At 36.5% G+C, this 26158-nt stretch overlaps 1 protein-coding gene across 1 annotated transcript in view; it reads right to left on the bottom strand.

Moving 5' to 3' along the window:
- Positions 1-1077: 1077 nt before the first annotated feature.
- Positions 1078-26158, bottom strand: part of LOC148123047 (uncharacterized) — a 45752-nt gene continuing 20671 nt past the window's right edge. Inside the window, 3 exon segments of the mRNA XM_087897940.1 lie at positions 1078-1161; positions 1163-1408; positions 1559-2296. Of these exon segments, the coding sequence (XP_087754066.1) occupies positions 1078-1161; positions 1163-1408; positions 1559-2296 (1068 nt within the window).

Here is a 26158-nt window from a genome sequence, read left to right as displayed (position 1 = left end):
AGGGGGTGTATACAAACACATTACTTATTTTATATAATTAAAATGTGCAGAATAATAAGATTAATTTTGTACTTAAAATATCCTACCTCCAACTCTACTATATACCACAATCTCTGTTCTCTTTCAAATTAATGTCTTTTATTCATGCATTGCTATTTTTTACATAAATTTTTATATGCATATGTTCCTAAATACAAGGAGACCTATCCATGGAATGTTACAATTCTATATGTTTTCAGGGATGTCCATTGGTTACTGGACAATCAGTTTATGTGTTTCTCTATGGAGAAGGCCACCTCTGCCACTACCTGCTTTCCTAAATGACTAGACATTTTTGTTTGATTTCGTTGCCTTTTAGCTGTTCCTTGTCCAGTTTTGCATGCCCATTGATATCTTCCATCTACCTCACACTGACATGAACCACAATTATAAAAAGTTTATAGTAATCTATGTAGTGTGTCATTCTCTGTCCTACCAGCTCATTCATGGAAATTTCACACTTAAGATATTCTACTTTTAGAGAATAGACTATCAGAAAAAAATGCAATAAAAATTGGGCAAAATGTTTAACTGTTTTGTTGCAAAGACACAAATTAAAAAAACTTGAATTTTAAAACAAGCTAATATTTATTTAGGAATCACAGAAAAATAATGTTTATATAGAGTATAATCTCATTACATGAGCAACCATATGCCAATAAATTAAGTGTGCATCAAAATCCGAACTAGTTTGACACTGGTTGCTTTTGTCACACATCATCTTAACATACCGTCAAGAAATACTATGTTCAATTTACACCTACTAGAAATATTTACCTATTCATAGCAATTAATTCTTGAGTAGCATGTTTACAATGATATATAAATTCTGTTTACAAGAAATGTTTGATTACAATAAAGTTCAAATCTAGATACAATGTTTCTAAATTCATAAGAACTGCAAAGCTGTTTAAGTATTGATTCAGATTTGAAAATTAATTGAAGGATGTGAGTCTGTGAAATAAGTTGGCTATTGTGTGAAGAGATGTACAATGAATTAATGTGAGATATACTAAGACGATTTATGAAATGTACACATTACATGCATTTTGTGATGCTTTCTAAGAATTGAATTCGTGTGAAAGGACTTGCCACATTCTTTGCATTTGTAAGGTTTCTCACCAGTATGGAGTCTGTGATGAGTCTGAAGACTTGAGGCCCGGGTAAAGGACTTGCCACATTCTTGACATCTGTAAGGTTTCTCACCAGTATGGGTTCTGTGATGTGTCTGAAGATTTGAGGCCCTGGCAAAAGACTTGCCACATTCTTGACATCTATAAGGTTTCTCACCAGTATGAATTCTTTGATGATCATGAAGATTTGAGGCCCTGGCAAAAGACTTGCCACATTCTTGACATCTGTAAGGTTTCTCACCAGTATGAATTCTTTGATGATATAGAAGAGTTGAGACACTGGCAAAGGATTTGACACATTGTTGACATCTGTAAGGTTTCTCACCAGTGTGAATTCTTTGATGAATAAGAAAAGTTGAGGCCCTGGTTAAGGACTTGCCACATACTTGACAGTTGTAAAGTTTCTCACCAGTATGAAGTCTGTGATGAGTCTGAAGGGTTGAAGCCATGGTAAAGGACTTGCCACATTCTTGACATCTGTAAGGTTTCTCACCAGTATGAGTTCTTTGATGGTTATGAAGAATTGAGGCCTTGGCAAAAGACTTGCCACATACTTGACATCTGTAAGGTTTCTCACCAGTGTGAATTCTGTGATGAGTTTGAAGATTTGAGACCTGGGTAAAGTACTTGCCACATTCTTGACATCTATAAGGTTTCTCACCAGTATGGGTTCTGTGATGAATTTGAAGATGTGATGCCCAGGGAAAGGACTTGCCACATTCTTGACATCTGTAAGGTTTCTCACCAGTATGGGTTCTGTGATGAGTGTGAAGAGTTGAAGCCGTGGTAAAGGACTTGCCACATTCCTGACATCTGTAAGGTTTCTCACCAGTATGGAGTCTGTGATGAATGTGAAGAGTTGAGGCCCTGGTAAAGGATTTGCCACATTCTTGACACTTGTAAGGTTTTTCAACAGTATGGATTCTCTGGTGAGCTTTAAAATTTGCATGACAAATAAATGACTTATCACAGTCTTTACATTTGCATGCCTTCTCCTTGGAATTCATTTTCTTATGCATAGTGGGGCATGCATATCTGTTGATGCATTTGCCACATTTTATATAATTGTTTTGTCTCTCTTCATTTTGATCTTTTGTATAACGCCTCCCTTGTTTCTGGTCATGCTGAAAAAAAAAAGAAGGTGTGTTACAATCAAAATCATCCTTAGAATTATCATGTATGTATTCGCTCTTAGGAAAAACAGATGTCTTCTATGAACTTATATAATGAGAAAAGACATACTGTGATTTGATTTTTTGGCAATTTGTCCCTTTAAGGAGAGGATTCTGGAAATTATTATTCTAAGAGTTCCCAGGAAAGACTTTAATAACATCATTAAATGTGTAATATTTCTCATGACTGAAAATTCTATGATATATTTTCAGTCTCATTTGATTGAGAGAAGCTTCTCATGTTTATCTCATAAATAGCTTGTAACAAAATGTAATTTTGTTGAGAAAATTCTAGTGAATGTTTAATAGAATACATGTCATCCAATTTTCAGGTTTTTCAATATTCTTTGTAGAAAAAAAACACGTTTTAAAACTTATTTTTATTTTTGTACTGAAGAAACTACTTCTGAAATTGTAAGTGATCTATTGTGAACTCTTTCAAGACAAGATAGAAATTATTGACCTTTATTTCTAGTAGCAATCAGGATGGCTGATGAATAGAGACTATGTCAATCATGACATAATCCATTGTCTTTTTTCTTCACCAAATATTGAAATCATCCTTAAATGGAAGGTTTTAAAGTCACTACTTACAGCTATTCCTGATACCAACTTCTGGATACAATCTTGTCTATTCTCCTGTGAAAACATGTCTTGTATTTGATAAGAATATAAAACTGGAAGAAAGAAAAAATATTTAATATTCTGAATTAGTATATTTAGGTTAAACTTTTGTCTTTCTTTTATTCATTTATTTTTTATTTTAGCTGATTTTTTTAAATATATTTATTAAAAATTTCCACTTCTTCACCACCTCCCTTTGCCCTTCCTTTCCACTCTTTCCCCTCCCTCACCAGTCCTAAGAGCAGTCAGGGTTCCCTGCCACTTCTGAAGTACAAGGTCCTCCACCCTCCATCATGGTCTATGAAGATGAGCATCCAAGCAAACCAAGCTCAGACAAAGCCAGTCCATGCAGTAGAATAAATATCCAGTACTATTGTACTTGGCTTCTCAGTCCGCCTTCATTGACAGCCACATTTAGAGAGTCCGGTTTGATCACATTCTCCATCACTCCCGGTCCAGCTGGTCTTGGTGAGCTCCCATTAGATCACTCCCACTGTCTTAGTGGGTAGATGCACCCCTCGTGGTCTTCACCAACCCCTCATCAGACAAAGGTCTGATATCCAAAATATATAAAGAGATCAAGAAACTAGACACTAAAACTCTAATTAACCCAATTAAAAAATGGGGTACTGAACTGAACAGAGAATTCTCTACAGAAGAAATTCAAATGGCCAAAAGACACTTAAGGTCATGCTCAACCTCCTTATTGATCAGGGAAATGCAAATTGAAACAATTTTGAGATACCGTCTTACACCTGTCAGAATAGCTAAAATCAAAAACACCAATGATAACCTATGCTGGAGAGGATGTAGACTGAGGGGAACACTCATCCATTGTTGGTGGGAATGCAAACTTGTGCAGCCACTTTGGAAATCAGTGTTGTGGTTTCTCAGGAAACTGGGAGTCAACCTACCTCAGGAGCCAGCAATTCCACTTTTGGGAATATACCCAAGAGATGCCCAATCATACTACAAAAGCATTTGTTCAACTATGTTCATAGCTGCACTATTTGTAATAGCCAGAACCTGGAAAAAACCTAGGTGGCCCTCAATAGAAGAATGGTTAAAAACGGTGTGGAACATGTATACTTTAGAGTTTTGCTCAGCGGTAAAATCAATGACATTTTGAATCTTGCATGCAAATGGATGGAAATAGAAAAGACTTTACTGACTGAGAAACTTTTTCAGATATATAAGTGACACAATTATATATATATGTAGACATATATGCAGGATGGCATATATAAAATAAACTTCAAATGATTTATTCTAATGAAACAATCTTCTTGATGTAAATGGATAGAATATTTATTGGAACATTCATTAAATACATTAAAGAAATGGAAGGGTTGAATTTATGTTACCTAAGAGATTCCAAACATAATTTTCAAAATAATAATTGAGATTATGGTGGTTTGAGTGAAATGACCACATACAATCAGATATCTGAATATATAGCCTAATGTCGGTGGATTTTCATGGGTAGGATAAAGAGGTATCAACTTACTGGAAAATCTATGTCCTTGGAGACTGGCTTTGAGAATTTTAAAGCCTTCTAATAACAACAGTGAGCTATCTACTTCCTATTGTGTTTCTAGATGGGACTTCTCACTGCTTCTCCAGCCCCTTGCCAACTGCTATCTGTGATTCATCATCATGGGTATTTCTTCTAAATGTTGCCTTTATCTTGGAATTTTATCACAGCAATAGATAAGTAGGTAATACAAAGACTATAACACAAGTGCAAAAAGTTACACTCATAAAATTGCATTATCTTAATGAATTTAACTCACCTCTAGAATCACATGAAATGAATAAATTGAGTAATATCACGAAATAAGACAGAATATTAATTAATAAGGAAAGAAAATAATGATGAACTGGAAACAGTTACTACTAACTGGACTACAGAGAATCATGTATACCCCAAGGAAGAGATCCATAGAATAGCAGACATCGAGGAAATTCACTAGGACTGATTTTTTTTATCAGAGATATATTTTCTCTATTTCTTATACAGAAAATAGATGCATTCATAAAATATATTCTGACTATGACTTTTCATCCCTAAAATGCCTTGAGATCATCCCCATGTTTACTTATGTCTGAATTTCCCCAGTTTCAGTCACTTCTTCAAAAACAAATAGTCATCTAAAGAATAACAATAAAATAACATAATCAGAATCAAAGAAATCAGAAAGGATCAGAGAATAATGGGAAATAAATAAAAACCACAGTAAGTATTTGTAGAGAGAAAGAAACACACAAAATTACATAAAACAAAGCAAAACAAAACTCTAGAATGTGTAAGGTACATAAAGATTTTGTAAGGTCATAAATAAAAATAAATAACTTTCCAAACTAAACATTATAGGGGGAAATGAATGTACAAAAGTGCCATTGAGTTGTGTTGGTGATATCCTTCACGTGCAGGTTATGGGGAATTCCTGTGTTACTTTTATCCTCACTGAAACTCTTTTGGAGAAAACTATTTTTTCTTTGGGAACTTATGGTCTGTTGGAAATAGCTTAGGTAAGACAGGATTAAATGCACTTATTTTTAAAGTGCATTTTTCTAGATTCTTTTACAAAATGAATGTAGTAGATGAATGGATTTAAGTTAGTATCTACAATTTGATTTTTGGATCAATATATCTGTTTTTCAGCCATACCAGTATTTTACTATACCTGATAGTATAAAAAATATAGTATAATTTAAAACTCTGAATGGTATGTTATTTATAGTTTTATTTTCCATGGTAGTTTGAGCTATTTTAAGGTTTCTTTTTGTTGTATCTCTATGATGCTGAAAACTGTGTTTTTGAGATCTGAGAAGAATTGGATTAGAATTTTGATAGTGTTTTCACTGAATCAGGATATTCCCCTATCAATTGAACAGTCTTTGATCATGTGTATTTTTCCATCTTCCAATATCTTTTTCAATTCATTTCTTCAGTGTCTTAAAGTTTTTATAAAGGTCTTTCACTGTTTTAGTTCAAATTACCCAAATCTATTTTTTGAGGTTATTGTGAAAGACATCATTTTCCTGAAATCTATTTTGGTCTTTTCTCATTTGTATATAGGAGGGCTACCGCTTTTTGTTAGTTAATTTTGCATTCCTTATCCTTGTTGAAAGTGTTGCTCAGTTGGGCAAGGTTATTCATAGAGTTCTTATAGTATTTTATATATAAAAACAAAGCATCTGCATATAACATTCTTTTGATTTGTTTCTTTGCTATTGTTGACTTCTAGATCTTCTTCATTTGTGTTCTTGTTCAAGCTAAGATTTCAAGTACTGTATTGAATACATATAGAGAGATTGAGTATACTTGCATTGTTCTCTTTTTTAGTTTAGAGGCTTTGAATTGTCTCCATTTAGTTTGATGTAGGCTATATACTTTCTGTAAATTGCATCTTTTAAGTAGACATATATTTGTTGTAGCCCTTATATCTCCAAGACTTCTATCAAGAAGGGATTTTAAAGTTGTCAAAGGCTTTTCTGCATCTAATAAGATATCTTCTGGAATTTGACTTTAAGTTTGTATGAGTGGTAGATTACATTTATTGATTTTGAACTTTTTATCTATCCCTACATGTCTTGACATAAAACCTATGGCAGACTATATTTTTGATATTTTCTTGGATGTAGGATGCAATTATTTTATTGAGGACTTTTGTATATATGTTCATAATAAAATTGGCATATATTTCACTTACATTTTGGGTGTATATGTGGTTTAGGTATCAAGGTAACTGTTTTCATGAAAAGAATTTCACAATGTTCTGCTGTTTTTATTTTCTGGAATAATTTGAGGAGTATTCATGCTAATTCAAGAAGCATTATTAAAAGACAGATGGTACCACCTACTACCATTATTCTTCTTGGTACTAAAATTATTTTTAATGTCCTATTTATTCACCCACAGACTGTTGCATCTCCATTCCTTCATTCCCAAATTCTCTCAGAATTTAACAATTAAAGGTGACTCACAGGTGGACATAGTACAAACAACAAGAAAATGTTTAATTTTAACTTGTATGTTCATAGCAAACCAATTCCATGGACTGTTCAGAGCTCAATCAGGACAGAATGATAATACATAACAAGGCAGGAAGTCATGAATGACTATAAGAAAATAGTGTTTTCTGTACAAAACATGACAGTTGCCCATATAAACTCAAGTAATTAGGATAGAATGTATCAGACCTGAGCAATCCCAAGCTAGATTAAAATCCTTGAGGGACAGTACGAAGGAACCTGGAGAATCATGTTTTGCTGAGATGCTACTATCATCTTAAAGATGCTTGGAGAAAGGAAATAATGCTGATTTTAAGAACTTCTGATTATTCATCCATTTTGTAGGCCATAGTCAACACCCAGAATTTTATGGGAGTTTCAGATTGAACTCTGTGAATGTTAAAAAAGAAGAGGAAAAAAACCAAAGATGTCTGTGGGAATTAGAACATGGGAAGAATGGAGAGTTGAATTTGGTCAATTGACACTGCCAGGTATTCTTAACTCACTAATAAAAAGTATTAAAACTAAAATATTGTGGATATACAAATTTGTTTCTCCAAACAAATTCCAATACAGATATAAAACACAAAGGAAAATAAGTGCATATACAACATTTATGTGGATATTACCACATAAATTTTGATAGTCAGAAATTAGTAGGTGACATTAGATTAGACCAATAACAAGTTTGATACTAAAAAGTCTTAATTTTTAAAGAATATTTTGCTGAAATAGAAAAAGTTACCTTTAAGTTCTGTAGTATCTGACACAAAGAATGAACTCTATAATCTTCCAAAATGAATACAACTATAAGATTTATATTTCCTGATTTTATTTGAGAGAACACAACAGTGAAAAACATGTAATTCTGTCATTAGAGCAGAAAAATAGACATGAACAGGTACAGAGCAATACTCCTTCCAACACTGTGAAACATTTTGATGCTAATTTTCATTTCAATATTGTTCATTTCAAGGCCTGGTAGAGTTCAAAGATATGGGCAAATCATTTTACTTTTGCTTTATACCATAGTTAAAGTTAATTATTCAAAGTGAATTTTTAGCTCATTTTACCTATAAAGATATTTGGAATAATCATTCTGTTCTTGGGAGAATTGTCTATAATCTGTCAATCATATTTTAAATAAATGCTGATTGGCTGGGCAGGAAGTATAGGCAGGAAAACCACACAGGTAGTAGAGGTGATGCAATGAGAACAGGAGAATTCTGGGAAACAGGAAGCTCCCACCACCACTCCTGCACAGATCACCGAAGAGGCAGGATGTAACCTGCCCAGTGGAGAAAGGTACTGAGGTGTGTGGCTACGTAGATAAGGATAATGGGGTAACATAAGTTATAAGAGCTAATAAGTAGCCTGACCTAATGGGCCAATAAGTTTATAATCTTATGGAGTCCTGTGTGTGATTTTCTTTGGGACTTGTCAGCTGTGGGGTAATGGGGGGGGACAGAAACCCCAACAAGCTGGCTACAGAAATCCCAACAAGCCGCCCTTCATGTCACAATTCAATGTGAATTTTTCCATAATCTAAGGAAAAAATATTTGTGCATCTGTTACAGGGAAAGGGAGCCTTTTGATCCAGCCACCCGGCTAGCTTACACCCGAAAAAATCACAGAAACTATATTAATTAAAACACTGCTTGGCCATTACCTCTAGCCTCCTATTGACTAACTCTCACAATTTGATTTAACCCATTTTTATTAATCTCTGTTCACCACAAGTCTTTACTTACTGGGAAAGATTTCGCATATCTGACCTGGTGTCTCCATGGTGGCTCTCTCATTCTGATTCTGCTTTTCTCCTCCCAGAATTCAGTTCTGTCTTCTCCACCTACCTAAGTTTTTCTCTGTCTGGCCAAGCAGTTTTTATTGATTAACCAATGAAAATATAAAGGACCTCCTACACCATGCATCCCATATCAGGGCAGAATTTCTCCATGCCCTATGTTTCCCACGTGAGCCAATACTTCATTCTGGCTTACCTTGTTCATTGTCTTCTGTCTCTCCTATGTTTGCATTCCAGGGCTCTTTGCTTTGTTCAAGAAAACTGATCAGGTCTGGTTTTGACACTGAAAGACCTGCATATTGGAAAAGATCTATGATTATAACTTGGGATAACAATAAAACACATGGATTTCTCATAAACCACCATACTGATTATATAAGATGGCCTATAATTTAAAATTCCAAATATGAAGTTCTAATTGCTATCTCCAAATATTTTAACACACTCAAAACATTTTTGTTAATATATTATACCATGAGTTTCTTTGTAAATTACTACAGGATCAAATGCAAACACATTATGAATCATTAAGATGCAAATCAATATTTAATCTATGATGTATCTGAAAAGTAAAATGTTTTATGAAAGTTTGAATGAGGAATGTCATCTCCAGGAGTCAGGAATATATTGACAAGATAAAGTTACACAAAACATTATGTTCTACATAATAAACTCCAAGATTTTTATTAAATGGCAAATGAAAGTGAGGTAGACAGTTCAGACATAGATGTAAAACACACTTGAAAGAAACAATTATGATAAAGAAGGAATCAGGAATGAAAAAAGTCTCACCCACAGAGACCATGTTACTGTAGTTCTCCAACATGACTTCCCTATACAAAGCCCTCTGTGCAAAGTCGAGGCAGTCCCACTCATCTGGAGAGAAATCAATTGCCACATCCTGGAATGTCAAGATTCCCTGCCATGAAAGAAAAGAGTTTATCAAGTGCCCACATAAAAATTTCTTTACTTAGACGAAGGATAAAAGAGTTCATCACAAAACTTGGTGTGTTTTTGCTTAGCATTATTCTAAAAGATATACTCCAAAATATAGTCTATACTAAATATCTGTGTTCTGGAAATATTAAACCATGTAGGAAAAGCTGCAGATCTATGGGCTAAAATAGGGTATGTGAATGGGAGCCAGATTATCTTCATGTGAAGTTCCAGACTTCATCCATGCCCTTAATTATCTATCCTCATAGCAAATTTTTCTTTAGAAACCACACATTGAAGAAACATGAGCTGTAAAGTTGCAACCATGCAGGCATACACTGCCATCACATAAAAATATGTCAAACATAAGATATGTAGCAAAGGCAGTATTTCCATATCCAAGAAAGAAGCAGAAATTCTTACTGCATATGATTCTAATGACATTAGTGGGTAGATCATGGAAGGGCTGACACCTCTGTGTGGCGAGCTTGAAAGAAACTAACTTCTAAGTCCTGAATCATTGCTGGGAACACAGCTGGGCAGGTTTATAAAGGACAAGTGAAGGATGTAGATTGGGTAGCAGATGCATGGCTTGGATCAGCTGACATCCAAAACTTACTCTCCCCTACAGGTCCCATCACTGCTTCAAGAACACAAGATAAGAATGAACTAAAGTACAATAAGTTACTCAATAAAATATCGAAAGAATCAATAAAAATACCAACAAAAATGTGACTAAACAATTCTGTGATCAGCTATCCCATAATTTTTTTCTAGATTAGATATAACATTACAAACAGCACCTTGCCCTTTATTAATTTTTTCTATATAAATCGTCATGGAGAAGATAGGATAAAAAGGACAAATCACCAAGAACATGCCATAATGGACAGTATAATTATATTATTCATCATACATTTCCCTGTGATTTTTTTCTATTCTAATTCTTTTACACATTCATTATCACTTAACTACATCTTAAATATTTTCTATGTTTTTACTGTTTCATTGTTTAATTGTGCTTTATGATTTTTTTTCTGTATGTTTCTGTAGTTTACTACACTACACTATTATCTTCCATTTTTTTTCTAGTCACATCCTGGGCAGATGTGCTGCTGACTTGAAGATACCACAAATGCTATCCCAGACTACTAAAACCAGCAAAGTTTTAAATCACCATCAACAAAAAAAAAAGATAATCCACAGGAAACCAGATTTAAATAACACCTATCCACGAATTCGGTACTACATAAAGTACAAGGAAAACTCTAACCAAACAAAGCTACCTGCACACGTAAAAATTCATGCAACAGAAAACCTCCCACCAACAAATCCCAAAGAAGCAAAACACACACTTTCATCAAAAACTAACAGGAATTAACAAACACTGATCATTAATATCTCTTAATATCAATGAACTTAATTTACCTATGGAAAGTCACAGGCTAGGTAAATGATTATGAAAGCATGATCCAGCCTACTTCTGTGTACAAGAAACAGACTTCAACCCCAAAGACATATAATAACTCAGATTAAATGGTTGCTAAAAGATTTTCCAATCAAATGGACCTAAGGAACAAGAGGGTGTAGCTATTTTAATATCTAACAAACTAGACTTCAAACTAAAATCAATCAAAATGATGGAGAAAAACACGTTATACTCATAACAGGACAAATCCATCAAGGTGAAGTCTCGATTCTGAACATCTATGCCCCCAATACAAGAACACCCACATATGTAAAAGAAACATTACTAAAGATTAAATTGTAAACCAAACCTCACACACTATTAATGGGGAACTTAAACACTCCATTCTCCCCAATGGACAGGTAAAGCAGACAAAACCTCAAAAAGAAACAAGAAGACTAACATTTTAATGAATCAAATGTAATTTACAGACACCTACAGATCATTTCAACCTAACACAGAAGAATATACCACCTTCTAAACACCTCACAGAACCTTCTATAAATTTATCACATATTTGGAAGCAATACAAATCTCAACAGATACACAAATATGGAGTAACCACTTGGATATTATTGAACTGTGGTTTAACTTTAGAATTCAACAGTAACAATAATTTCTGAAAACCCACTAACACAGAGAAAATAAACAGTGCTCTACTGAACCACCCCTGGGTCTCAGGAAGCTATAAAGAAAGAAATCAAAGACTTCATAGAATTCAATAAAAATGAAGGCATAGTGTACCAAAAACCTATGGGACACTGTGAAAGCAGTGCTAAAAGGATAGTTCATAGCATTAAGTGCCCACATAAAGAATGTGAAGAAGCTCACACTAGTGACCTAACAGCCCACCTGAAAGCTCTAGAACAAAAAGAAGCAGACCCATGCAGGAGGAGTGTAACAGGAAATAATCAAAATGAGGGCTGAAATCAACAAAATAGAAACAAAACATTACAAAGAATCAATGAAACAAAGAGCTGGTTCTTGGCGAAAATCAACAATATAGACAAACCCCTATCCAAACTAATCAAAAGACAGAGATAGAATATCCAGATTAATAACAAAAGAAATGAAAGGTGGGGGGTAAAACAACAGAGAGTGAGGAAATCCAGAGAATCATTAGGCCATACTACAGAAGCCTATACTCCACAAAATTGGAAAAAGAAAAAGAGTGGGACAAATTTTAAAATAGATACCATATACCAAAATTAAATCAAGACCAGGTTGACAATTTAAATAGATATATAAACTGCAAGGAAATAGAAGCTGTTATCACAAGCCTCCTAACCAAAAAATCCCAGAGTTGAATGGTTTCTGTGCAGAATTCTAGAAGAATTTCAAAGAACAGCTAATAACTGTACTCCTCATAGTGTTCAACATAATAGAAAGAGAAGGAACATTGTCCAATTATTTTCCTAAGGCTCCAGTTATCCTTATTCCAAAATCATCCAAAATCACAACCAAGAAAGACAACTACATACCAATCCCACCCATGAACATTGATCCAAAAATACTCAACAAATTACTGTGCACACCTTTAATTCCAGCACTCGGGAGGCAGAGGCAGATTAATCTCTCCGAGTCGAGACCATCCTTGTCTACAAGAGCAAGTTTCAGGATAGGCTCAAAAGCTACAGAGAGACCCTGTCTTGAAACCCCCCACCAAAAAAAAAAAAAACGAAAAACCAAACAAAACCAAAACAAAACAAAAAACAGGCAAACTGAACCCAAGAACACATCAATTTAAAAAAAAAATCATCCACCATGATCAAGTCAGTTTCATCACAGGATACAGGGGTCGTTCAATGTACAAAATCTATCAATGCAACCCACCAGAAAATAAACTAAAAGATTATCATATGATTATCTCATCAGATGCTGAAAAAGCGTTTGAATCCCCTTTATGATAAATGTCTTGGAGAGAACTGGGATACAAGGACCATATCTAACCATAATAAAAGCAATGCACGGTATGATGACAGCCAATATCAAATTAAATGGAGAGAGTGTCAAAGGGATTACACCAAAATGAGAAAAAAGACGAGGTTGTCCACTCCTTCCAAACCTATTCAACATAGTTCTTAATGTTCTAGTTGGAGAGATAAGACAACAAAAAGAGATCAAGTGGATATAAATTTGAAAGGAAGAACTTAAACATTTGCTATTTGTATATTATATGACAGTATACATACATGACCCCCAAAACCCTACTAGGGAACTTCTATAAATGATTAAATTACCTTCAATAATATTGAAGGATCCAAGATCAACTAAAAATAATTAGCAACCTTTTGTATACAAATGATAAAGAACCTGAGAAAGAAATCAGAGAAACATCACGCTTCTCAAAAGCCACAAATAACATAAAATATTTTGTGGGTAACACTAATCAAACAAGTGAAAGTCCTGTTCGATATGAACTTTAAATATTTGAAGAAATTAATTGGAGAAGAAACCAGAAAATGGAAAGATCACCTGTGGTCTTGTATAGGTAGGATCAACATAATAAAACTGGCAATACTACCAAAAGAAATCTATTGATTCAATGCAATCCTCATTAAAATTCCAAAAGAATCTTCACAGTCCCTGAAAGAACAATAAGCAACTTCAAATGAAAAAACAAAAACCCTGGATAGCCATAAGAATCCTGTACTATAAAGAACTTCTAGAGGCGTCAACGTCCCTGACATACAGCTCTATTATAGAGTACAATAATGAAATGGTCTGGTATTGGTATAAATCAGACTCTTTGATCAATGGAATAGAGCTGTAGATCTGTATATTAATCCACACACCTATAGACACATAACTTTTAACAAAGAAGTTTAAATTATACAATGGAAAAAAAGACAGCTTCTTCAACAAACCATGCTGGCATAACTGGATGTCAACATGTAGAAGAATGAAAATAGATCCATATCTATCTTCAAACACAAAACTCAAGTCCCAATGATTTATAGACCTCATTATAAATCATACAACACTGAACATAATAGAAGAGAGTGGAAAGCATCTTTTAAAGCAAGGGCACCGGAGACCACTTCCTAAATATAATAACCCAAGAAGCGTAGACATGGAGAACAAAAATAAATAAATGGGACTTGCTAAAACTGAGAAGCTTCTGTAAAACAAAAATCACAGTCAATAAGATAAAAAGGCAACCTACTAAATGAAAAAATGTCTTCACCAACCCCATTTCAGACAGAGGACTGATTTCCAAAATATATACAGAACTCAGGTAATTAGACATCAAAATACTAAATAATCCAAGTACAAAATGGGGTACAGATCTAAATAGAGAATTTAAAAAGAAGAATCTCATATGACCAAAAGACACTTAGGGGAATGTTCAACATCCTTAGCCACCAGAGAAATGCAAATCAAAATGACTCAGAGATACTATTGTACACCTGTCAGTATTTCTAGATCAAAAACACCAATGAAAGCCTATGCTGGAGAGCATGCAAAGTAAGAGGAACAGTCCTCTGTTGCTGGGGAATGCAAACTTTACAACCACTCTAGAAATCAGTATGGAAATTTCCAAGAAAATTGGGATTCAACCTACCTCAGAACCCAGCAATACCACTCTTGGGCTTATGTCCAAAGGATGCTCAATCATACTACATGGACAATTGCTCAACTATGTTCATTGAAGCACTATTTGTAATAGCCAGAACCTAGAAACAACTTAGGTGTCCTTCAACCAATGATTGTATAAAGAAAATGTGGTACATTTACACAGTGGAGTACTACTCAGCAGTAAAAGACATTGGCATCTTGAAATTTGCATGCAAATGAATAAAACTAGAAACACAGTCCTGATTGAGGTAACCCAGATAAGAATTTACTCTCAAAAGTATGCTGCAAGGCAAGCCTCAAAAAAATTCCAAAAGAGAACTGGGCGGTGGTGGCACACACACTTTTAATCCCAGTACTAAGCAGGCAGAGGCAAGTGGATCTCTGTGAGTTTGAGGCTAGCCTGGTCTACAAGAGCTAGTTCCAGGACAGGCTCCAAAGCTACAGAGGAATCCTGTCTTGAACCCCCACCCCCAAATTTAACAGCATCTTGGACATTCCTTGTCTCATAATGTCAAGTCAGAAATTTACATAATTTCTTTCCCTTATCTCTTATATTATATATACATTTTCTTGTCATATTTTCACACACACACACACACACACACACACACATATATATATATATATATATATATATATATATATATATTACAGATTCCAGTTGAGTGTTTTGGGGAATTTTGTTTCTTTTGACTTTTCTAGGGCTATTTGTCTTCTAATTGTTTTTTCTATTATTCTGTGGTAGTTATTTTCTATCGTACTACATCATAGTATATTTTTTGTCATTATTATTCCTTAGAATCCAGTTTTTTTATGATGAGAGAAAGAAAGGGGTGGGATCTGGATTGGAAAATGATGGGGAGGAATTGGTCATAGTAGAGTTGGCAAAAACACAACTAGGAAACTATTTAAGGAAAACTCTTTTTAATAGAAGGACGTGTAAAAACATATAAATAGACCCCTATTTTTTAAAATGTATTCATATGAAAACAATGGTGTTCATTGGTGGAAATATGTGAAGATCCAATGCTAGGTAGTTTCCAATGTAAGGAATCTAATGTAAATAATTAGGGAAAAGTTCATTTTCTGCAAAAGATGTGGTAGTTTATGTTCATCACTTGGCAATGCTTCAAAATAATTATTTCCGACAACATGAATCCAATATATCCTGAACTACATAATCAAACAGTGTATATGAAACCAGGAACAAAAAAAAAACAACAAAATGATCTCTGAAGTGGTAGATATATTTGCAGAGAACCAAATACAGGGGAATGAAGTCAAAATCAATACCTTAAGAAAAACTGATGACAGTTTTTCACACACAGAGTGACATCATTATTGCTGGGATAGTGATTGCCCAAGAAATAGAGCATGGAAACTGTAGTGTGAATACAACAGCATCAATTTTATGCCACACATAAACTACATCTGTCTGGCACATTCCAGATTCTCAAGTGAATTCCATATATGTAGTTTTGCTTTCCACAAGACTATGCCATTCCTAAGTGTACTTTCTCATAACTGAAAAGTTATGCCAGGCTATGCATTTCATGTGAATGACCGTGCATATCTATAAGCCAGTAAACCAAGAGAGCTCGAGCAGGAGTCCTGCCATATATTTGCATTTTCTGTCTTATATGAGGATGTGAGTTGGTCTCTGGAGGAATTAGGCATCAGGAAACTACAATATTCCTCTGTCACAATGGAATTCTCAATGATAAGCCTCATCAGTTCTTTGAGGATCTATGTCCTGAAAAAAATTGAGCAGGCAAGAACAAAACAAAACAGTAGGAATTTGACCCCGTGTAAAGAGTATACATTTAAAGACTCAATCATAACTGTCATAATTTAGCACAGACAAGCAAATGTCAATAGAAATAAACTCCTTAGACAAGACTATGAGAAGCAGAGAAAATGTGCAACATAAATATTTCAACTTTGTAGAAGAAATTGAGCATAGCTGCTGTGCAGAGACATACTTACTATAGAACCATCCATCTCTTCTGAGCTTCTGATTCTGGATTCTCTCTAGAGGATTTGCTTTTTTAAAAAGTATCAGTAAATCCCATTCACCTGCTACACGCACACTCACCATCTGCAGAGCCTCAAAAATCAGGAAGAATTTACTCCTGGCTTGGTTAAACAGATACTCCTGAAAACAAAAGAGATTAAAATTCTGAGTTTCTCCCTTGCTGAGTTCAAGTGGTCTGCTCAGCAGTCACATTACCCAGTGAGATCGTGGGCTGCACTGGCTTGTTGTATTCAACCAAGGCAAAGCAGCAGTGGGGAAAGGAAAGCTGAACTCAAATGGAGATCAAAATCTTATGAAGCTTATCATAACTTCTCCCCTGCTTTTACTGGCAAGGTTCACAAAGATGTCGGGGCTGCTAATTAGATTGACAAATAGAACCTGTGGAATGAAGCACAAGTAAAAGCAATTTTATTCCAACATGCAGTTATTTGTGATTTTGAAATTTTGAGAGAACTCTAAGTATTTTTGACTTCTCTCAATGGAAGCAGTAGATTTCAAAATGTTTCAACACTAGATATTGTTCATTAAGCATGTAGCATATTACCACAGTATGTTATGATACATTCTAATGGACTCATATATTCTTATATGAAAAGCAAATACTGAGCTTTTTATTATTCCTATGAGAATGTTAGAAACCATCTTTTTACTTAAACATGAGTAACAAAGAGCTATGCATGAAGGATGTGGGGATAGGTAAAGAAGGACACCTAGTAAATAAGAATGGAACCTTTGAAGTTCGGTTTTCACTCTACTTATTTCACTGTCACAAGGAGACAGTAGACTCCATTAGACCCTGATGAAGCACAGATAGACGATGTATATGCACAACACAACCACATAATATGGTTTGAAAAAATTCTGTTCCTTGTCCCTGATTTTTGCTGTCCTTTGCACAGAGAGTTTTTATTTGTTTGTCTCTCCTCCCTGACCATTTATTTTTATTTTTTTGTATTTATTTATTTATTAAAAATTTCCTCCTGCTCCTCCACGCCTCCCCCTCCCTCTCTAGTCCTAAGAGCTGTCAGGGTTCCCTGCCCCGTGGGAAGTCCAAGGTCCTCCCCGCTCGATCCAGGTCTATAAAGGTGAGCATCCAAACAAACCAGACTCCCACTAGTCAGTGCATGCAGTAGAATCAAAGCTCAGTGCCATTGGCCTTCACTTCTCAGTCAGCCTTCATTGCCAGCCACATTCAGAGGGTCCAATTTGATCACATGCTCCATCACTCCCAGTCCAGTTGGCCTTGGTGAGCTTCCATTAGATCAGTTCCACCGTCTCAGTGGGTGGACGCATCCATCATGGTCCTGACTTCCTTGCTCATGTTCTCCCTCCTTCACTCCTTATTTGGACCTTGGGGGCTCAGTCCAGTGCTCCAATGTGGGTCTCTGTGTCAATCTCCATCCATTGTCGGATGAAGGTTCCTTCTGATTCTGACTTCCTTGCTCACGTTCTTCCTCCTTCTGCTTCTCATTTGAACCTAGGGAGTTAAGTCCTGTGTTCCAATGTGGGTCTCTGTCTCTATCTCTGTCCATCGCCAGATGAAGGTTCTATGGTGATATGCAAAATATTCATCAGTATGGTTATGGGCCAAGGCCAGTTCAGGCACCCTCTCCTCTGCTGCACAGGGTACAATCTGGGGACCTCTCCTTGGACCTGGGAACCCCTCTAGAATCAAGTCTCTTGCAAACCCTAAAATGGCTCCCTTAGTTGAGATATATACTTCCCTGCTCCCATATACTTCCTCCCTCCCTCCCCACATCCCATGCCCCTAAGCTATCCCCCATCCTCCCCTTCTCGCGTCTCTCTAATCATCTTTTCTTACTTCCACCGCCCACCCCCCGTGCACCCAAGTTTGCCTGGCGATCTTGTCTACTTCCAATATCCAGGAGGATAACTATATGATTTTCTTCAGGTTCACCTTCTTATTTAGCTTCTCTAGAATCACGATTTATAGGCTCAAAGACCTTTAACTAAGGCTAGAATCTACTTATCAGTGAGTACATACCATATTCCTCATTTTGGGTCTGAGTTACCTTACTCAGTACAGTGTTTTCTACTTCCATTCATTTGCAGGCAAAATTCTATATGCCATTGTTTTTTACTGCTGAGTAAAACTCTAATGTGTATATGTTCCACACCTTTTTTAACCATTCTTCTATTGAGAGGCACCTAGGTTGTTTCTAGGTTCTGGCTATTACAAATAGTGCTGCTATGAACATAGTTGAACAAATGCTTTTGTAGTATGTGAGGGCATCTCTTGGGTATATTCCCAAGAGTGGAATTGCTGGGTCTTGAGGTAGGTTGACTCCCAGTTTCCTGAGAAACCACCACACGAATTTCTAACGTGGCTGCACAAGTTTGCATTCTTCCCACCAACAATGGATGAGTGTTCCCCTCTCTCCACATCCTCTCCAGCATAGGCTATCATTGGTGTTTTTGATTTTAGCTATTCTGACAGGTGTAAGATGATATCTCAAAGTTATGTTGATTTGCATTTCACTGATCACTAAGGAAGTTGAGCATGACCTTAAGTGTCTTATGGCCATTCAAAGTTCTTCTGTTGAGAAATCTGTTCAGATCAGTACCCCATTTTTTATTGGGTTAATTAGAGTTTTAGTGTCTGGTTTCTTGAGTTCTTTGTACATTTTGGAGATCAGAACTTTGTCTGATTTGTTTAATCCATTTGGACTTGAGTTTTGTGCATGGTGATAGATATGGATCTATTTTCATTCTTCTACAGGTTAACATCCAGTTATACCAGTACCATTTGTAAAAGATACTATCCTTCTTCCATTGTATACCTTTAAATCCCTTGTCTAAGAACAGGTGTCCATAGGTTTGTGGGTTAATATCTGTGTCTTCTATTTGATTCCATAGGTCGACTTCTCTGCTGTTATGCCAATACCGAGCTGTTTTCAATACTGTAGCTCTGTAATAGAGTTTGAAGTCAGGGATGGTAATGCCTCCACAAGTTCCTTTATTGTACAAGATTGTTGCGGCTATCCTGTTTTTTTTTTCCCATATAAAGTTGATTATTGTTCTCTCAAGGTCTGTGAAGAATTTTGAAGGGATTTTAATGGGATTGCACTGAATCTATAGATTGCTTTTGGTAGAATTGCCATTTTTACTATGTTGATTCTCCCAATCCAAGAGCAAGGGAGGTCTTTCCATTTTCTGGTATCCTCCTCAATTTCTTTCTTCAAAGACTTAAAGTTCTTGTCAAATAGGTCTTTCACTTCCTTGGTTAGAGTTACCCCAAGATATTTTATGCTATTTGTGGCTATCCTGAAAGATGACGTTTCTCTGATTTCCCTCTCTGCTTCTTTATCCTTTGTGTATAGGAGGGCAACCGATTTTTTGGAGTTGATCTTGTACCCTGCCACATTACTAAAGGTGTTTATCAGCTGTATGAGTTCTTTGGCAGAGTTTTTGGGGTCCCTTATGTACACTATCGTATCATCTGCAAATAACGATAGTTTAACTTCTTCCTTTCCAATTCGAATCCCTTTGATCCCCTTATGTTGTCTTATTGCTATTGCTAGAATTTCAAGCACTATATTGAAGAGGTTTGATGAGAGTGGACTGCCTTGCCGTGTTCCTGATTTTAGTGGAATGGCTTTGAGTTTCTCTCCATTCAATTTGATGTTAGCTGTCAACTTGCTGTATATAGCTTTTATTATATTTAGGTATGATCCTTGTATCCCCAATCTCTCCAACACCTTTATCAGAGAGGGGTGTTGAATTTTGTCAAATCTATTTTCAGCATCCAATGAAATGATCATATGGCTTTTTTCTTTCATTTTATTTATATGATGGATTACATTGATAGATTTGTGTATGCTGAACCTGCCCCACATCTCTGGAATGAAGCCTACCTGATCATAATCGATAATTTTTCTAATGTGTTCTTGGATTTGGTTTGCTACTATTTTGTTGAGAATTTTGGCTTCGATGTCCATGAGTGAGATTGGCCTGTAATTCTCTTTCTTGGTTGTGTCTTTGTGTGGTTTTGGTATCAGGGTAACTGTCGCTTCATAAAAAGAATTTGGCAATGACTCTTCTGTTTCTATATCGTGAAATACATTAAGGAGTATAGGTTTTAGTTCTTCCTGGAAGTTCTGGTAGAATTCTGCATTGAAACCATCCGGCCCTGGGCTTTATTTGGTCAGGAGGTTTTTGATAACAGCTTCTAATTCTTCGTGACTAACAGGTCTATTTAGATTGTTCACCTGGTCTTGGTTCAACTTTGGTAAATGGTATTTATCTAAAAACCAATCCATTTCTTGTACATTTTCCAACTTTGTGGCATACACTTTCGTAGTAAGATCTAATGATTCTCTGAATTTCCTCTGTGTCTGTGGTTATGTCCCCCTTTTCATTTCTGATCTTATTAATTTGGGTGTTCTCTCTCTGCCATTTGATTAGTTTGGATAGTGGTTCGTTAATGTTGTTGATTTTCTCCAAGAACCAGCTTTTTGTTTCATTGATTCTTTGCATTGTTTTCTGTGTTTCTATTTTGTTGATTTCAGCCCACAGTTTGATTATTTTCAGTCTTCTACTCCTCTTGGGTGAGTCTGCTCCTTTTTTTTCCAGAGCTTTCAGGTGTGCTGTGAAGTCTCCAATGTGTGCTTTCTCTCTTTTCTTTATTTGGGCACTGAGTGCTATAAACTTTTCTCTTAGCACTGCTTTCATTGTGTCTGATAGATTTGAGTATGTTGTGTCTTTATTTTCATTAAATTCAAGGAAGACTTTAATTTCTTTCTTTATTTCTTCCTTGACCCAGGGGTGATTCAGTAGTTGATTTTTCAACTTCCACGTGTTTGTAGGCTTTCTGGTGTTTGCATTGTTATTGAATTCTAACTTTATTCCATGGTGATCCGGCAAGACACAGGTGGTTACTAATATTTTTTTGTATCTGTGGAAGTTTGCTTTGCTACAGAGTATGTGGTCAATTTTCGAGAAGGTTCCATGAGCTGCAGAGAAGAAGGTATATTCTTTCCTATTTGGGTGGAATGTTCTATAGATATATGTTAAGTTCTTTTGATTCATTACCTCTAGTAATTCTCTTATTTCTCTGTTGAGTTTCTGTCTGATTGACCTGTCCATTGGTGAGAGAGGTGTGTTGAAGTCTCCTACAATTAGTGTGTGTGGTTTGATGATTGCCTTGAGTTCTAAAAGTTTTTCTTTTACATAAGTGGGTGCTTTTATATTAGGGGCATAGATATTCAGGATTGAGACTTCCTCCTGATGAATTGTTTCTGTTATGAGTATAAAATGTCCATCTCCATCTCTTCTGATTGATTTTAGTTTGAAGTCAATTTTGTTGGAAATTAGAATGGCCACACCCGCTTGTTTCTTAGCTTCGTTTGTTTGAAAAACCTTTTCCCTACTCTTTACTTTGTGTTGATGTCTGTCTTTGTTGTTGAGGTGTGTTTCTTATAAACAGCAGAATGTTGGATCCTGTTTTTGTACCAGTCTCTAAGTCTGTGCCTTTTATAGGTGAGTTGAGTCCATTAATATTAAATGATATTAATGACCAGTGGTTGTTTACTCCGGTTATTTTTTTTTTATTTTTTATTTTTTGTGTGTAGTAGAGTTTGTGTGTTTCTTTTCTTTGAGTTGTGCTTGTGAAGGGTTGCTAGATGTCTGAGTTATTGTAGGCATTGTTGGCACCGTTAGACTCCTTGGGTTATGATTTTCCTTCTATTACTTTCTGTAAGGTTGGATTTGTGGCTATGTATTGTTTAATTTTTTTATCCTGGAATATTTTGTTTTCTCCATTGATAGTGAACAATAGCTTGGCTGGGTATAGTAGTCTGAGCTTACATCCATGGTCTCTTAGTTTCTGCTGTACCTCTATCCAGGACCTTCTGGCTTTCATGTTTTCCATAGAAAAGTCCGGTGTAAGTCTGATAGGTTTACCTTCATAAGTTATTTGTCCTTTTTCCTTTGCACCTCTTAATATTCTTTCTTTAATCTGTACGTTTTGTGTTTTGATTATTATATGGCCAGGGGATTTTTTTTTGATCCAGTCTATTCAGTGTTCTGTATGCTTCTTGAACCTTCATAGGGATATAATTCTTTAGGTTGGGGAAGTTTTCTTCTATAATTTTGTTGAATATATTTTCTGGGCCTTTGATCTGCAATTCTTCTCCTTCTTCTCCTATTATTCTTAGGTTTGGTCTTTTCATTATGTCCCAGATTTCTTGAATGTTTTGTGATGAGAGTTTGTTGGAGTTGCTCTTTTCTTTGATCAGAGCGTTTATTTTCCCTATGGTGTCTTCAGAATCTGAGATTCGTTCTTCTATCTCTTTTATTCTATTGGTTATGCTTGATTCTGTAGTCTCTGTTCATTTACCTAGATTTTGCATAGCCAGCCTGTCCTCAGTTTGTGTTTTCTTCATTGCCTCCATTTCAGTTTTCAATTCTTGAACTGTTCCCATTATCTGTACGATTGTTTTTTCTTGGTTTCCCAGGGTATCATTTACGGATTTACTCATTTCTTCAAACTTTTTGTTATACTTCTCTTCCATTTCTTTACTCGTTTTTTTTCAATCTTTTTCTTATACTCCTCATCCAATTCTTTAAGGGAGTTATTCATATCCTGTTAAGAAACTCTATTACTTTCATAAAGGCACTTTTTTCCACTTCTACAGGATTAGGGTGTTCAAGTACTTCTGTTGTTGGGTGGCTGAGATCTGGTGTTTTCATGTTGTTTTTCAGATTGTTCAAGGAATTCCTGCCTTGGCATCTGCCCATCTCTTCCTTCAAATATTCTTTAATGGATCTTCTGTTACTGGGTCAGGTTCCCTTGTTGGTCAGAGACCTCACTGACAGAAGGCCTACTTTTCTTCAGGCAGGCTATTGAAACACAGGAACTCCCTTCTGCTGGGTTTCTCTTACAGCCCAGTCCCAGCATGCAAGCCGACTGAGCTGGGGGTTTTTATGGCCCCGAGGAGAAAGGGAGGAGTTAAGGAAGGGGTTCCTTGGTGAAAGCTGGGATGGGACAGGAGGCGAGAGGGCTTAGGCCCTGCAGAGCTACCAGGAAGTCAAGGGGCTCAGGGAATGTCTGAGCTCCTCCTTTCCAGGCTTCTGCTGTGGGTCAGGAGCAAACTCACCCCTCTGATGTATCTTCTGCTAGAGGATCAGTGCCCCTTGCCTGCCAGGAATCTCTCTGACCTGATACAAGGCCCACCTTTCCACAGGCAGGCTATTGAACACAGGAACTCCCTCCTGCCGGGTTGCACTTACAGCCCAGTCCCAGCGCCCAACATATTTTATTTTAAAACACCAAAACCTTTTCCAGCTGTCAGCTCAGATGTTGCTTCTTCGGTTGTCTGGGCAGAAAACAGAAAAATTTGGTTTAATTTTCAAGGGTCAAGTTCTGTGAGAGGAAGCTATACCCATTTTGTCCAGTCTATATATAATGGGAAAATGTAGGTCTTATCTCAAGTCCTGACTAGAGTAGTCTGTGAGTCTAGGTCATCTGAGAAAGACACCTCAAAATTGTTCTGAGCAGTTTGTAGTCCAAAGACAATACTTAAGTTGTGTTATCAGCTGAATGACACCATATGAACTAGGTGGAATCATTGTTGTGTGGTATCATCTTCTTACTGGAAACTTGAAAGGTTACTGAAGGAAATTTATTGTTCACTGTGCAAACTTAAACATTACTTATATCAAAACAGAAAGTTGTGATTACAATAGATATGTATGCAAATAAAAGTAATATAGAGATGAAAATTGCTACGAGTGAAGTAAAATTTTTTTTTCAAAGATTATTAAATTATAAAAGTTTCCATTTCCGCCCCTCCTCCCAACACCCTCACACTTCCCCCACTTCCTCTCCTCCTCCCTCTCCATCCCTAAGAGCAGTCAGGGTTTCCTGCCCCGTGGGAAGTTCAAGTTCCTCCCCGCTCCCTCCAGGTCCAGGAAGGTGAGTATCCAAACAGACTGGATCCCAAAAATCCAGAATATGCAGAGGAAACAAGTCCCAGTGTCATTGTCAATGGCTTCTCAGAAAGACTCCGGGCCAGCCACATCCAGAGAATCCGGCCACATTCAGAGAATCTGGTTAGATCACGTGCTTGTTCAGTTCCAGTCCAGCTGGCCTTGGTGAACTCTCATTAGATCAGTCTCCTTGTATCAGTAGGTGATGGCACCCATCGCAGTCCTGATTTCTTTTTTCATTTTCTTCATCCTTCTGCTCCTCATTTGGACCATGGAGGGCTCAGTCCGGTGCTCCAATATGGGTCTCCATCTGTATCGCCATCCAACGTCAGATGAAGGTTCCCTCTGTTCTTGCCTTCTTTGTTCACGTTCTCCCTCCTTCTGCCTCTCGTCTGGACCTAGGGAGCTATGTCCAGTGTTCCGACGTGGATTTCCGCCTCCATCTCCCTCCATCACCTGATGAGGGTTCTATGGTGATATGCAAAATATTCATCAGTATGGTTGTGGGCCAAGGCCAGTTCAGGCACCCTCTCCTCTGTCCAGAGAACAATCTGGGGATCTCTCCTTGGACCTGGGATCCCCTTTATACTCCAGTCTCTTGTAAACCCTAAAATGACTCCCTTAGTTGAGGTATATACTTCCCTGATCCCATATCTATCCATTCTCCCTCCCCCCCATCCCAGTCCCCCGATCTTTCCCCATTCCTCCCCTACTCCCCTCTCTCTAACCCTCTCCCCTTCCAACAGCCCCCCCCCCTGCACCCGAGGTTACCTGGGACTCTTGTCTATTTCCAATCTCCAGGAGGATAGCTACATGATTTTCATCAGGTTCACCTTCTTATTTAGCTTCTCTAGGATCACGAATAATAGGCTCAAAGACCTTTAATTATGGTTAGAATCCACTTATGAGTGAATACATACCATATTCCTTTTTTTGGGTCTGGCTTACCTCACTCATCATCTTACACCTGTCAGAATAGCCAAACTCTAAAACACCAATGATAGCCAGTGCTGGAGAGGATGTGGAGAGAGGGGAACATTCATCCATTGTTGGTGGGAATGCAAACTTGTGCAGCCACTGTGGAAATCAGTGTGGCAGTTTCTCAGGAAACTGGGAGTCAACCTCCCTCAGGACCCAGCAATTCCACTCTTGGGAATATACCCAAGAGATGCCCTAACATACTACAAAAGCATTTGTTCAACTATGTTCATAGCAGCACTATTTTTAATATCCAGAACCTGGAAACAACCTAGGTGCCCCTCAATAGAAGAATGGTTAAAAAAGGTGTGGAACATATACACATTAGAGTTTTACTCAGCGGTAAAAAACAATGACATCTTGAATTTTGCATGCAAATGGATGGAAATAGAAGTGAAGTAAAATTTTTGAAAGCAGAGTTTT

The sequence above is a fragment of the Myodes glareolus genome, chromosome 2, assembly GCF_982192425.1.
Source record: "Myodes glareolus chromosome 2, mMyoGla1.1, whole genome shotgun sequence".
Lineage (NCBI taxonomy): Eukaryota > Metazoa > Chordata > Mammalia > Rodentia > Cricetidae > Myodes > Myodes glareolus.
The sequence above is the reverse complement of the archived record's forward strand: the minus strand, read 5'-3'. Positions and strand labels throughout refer to the sequence as shown.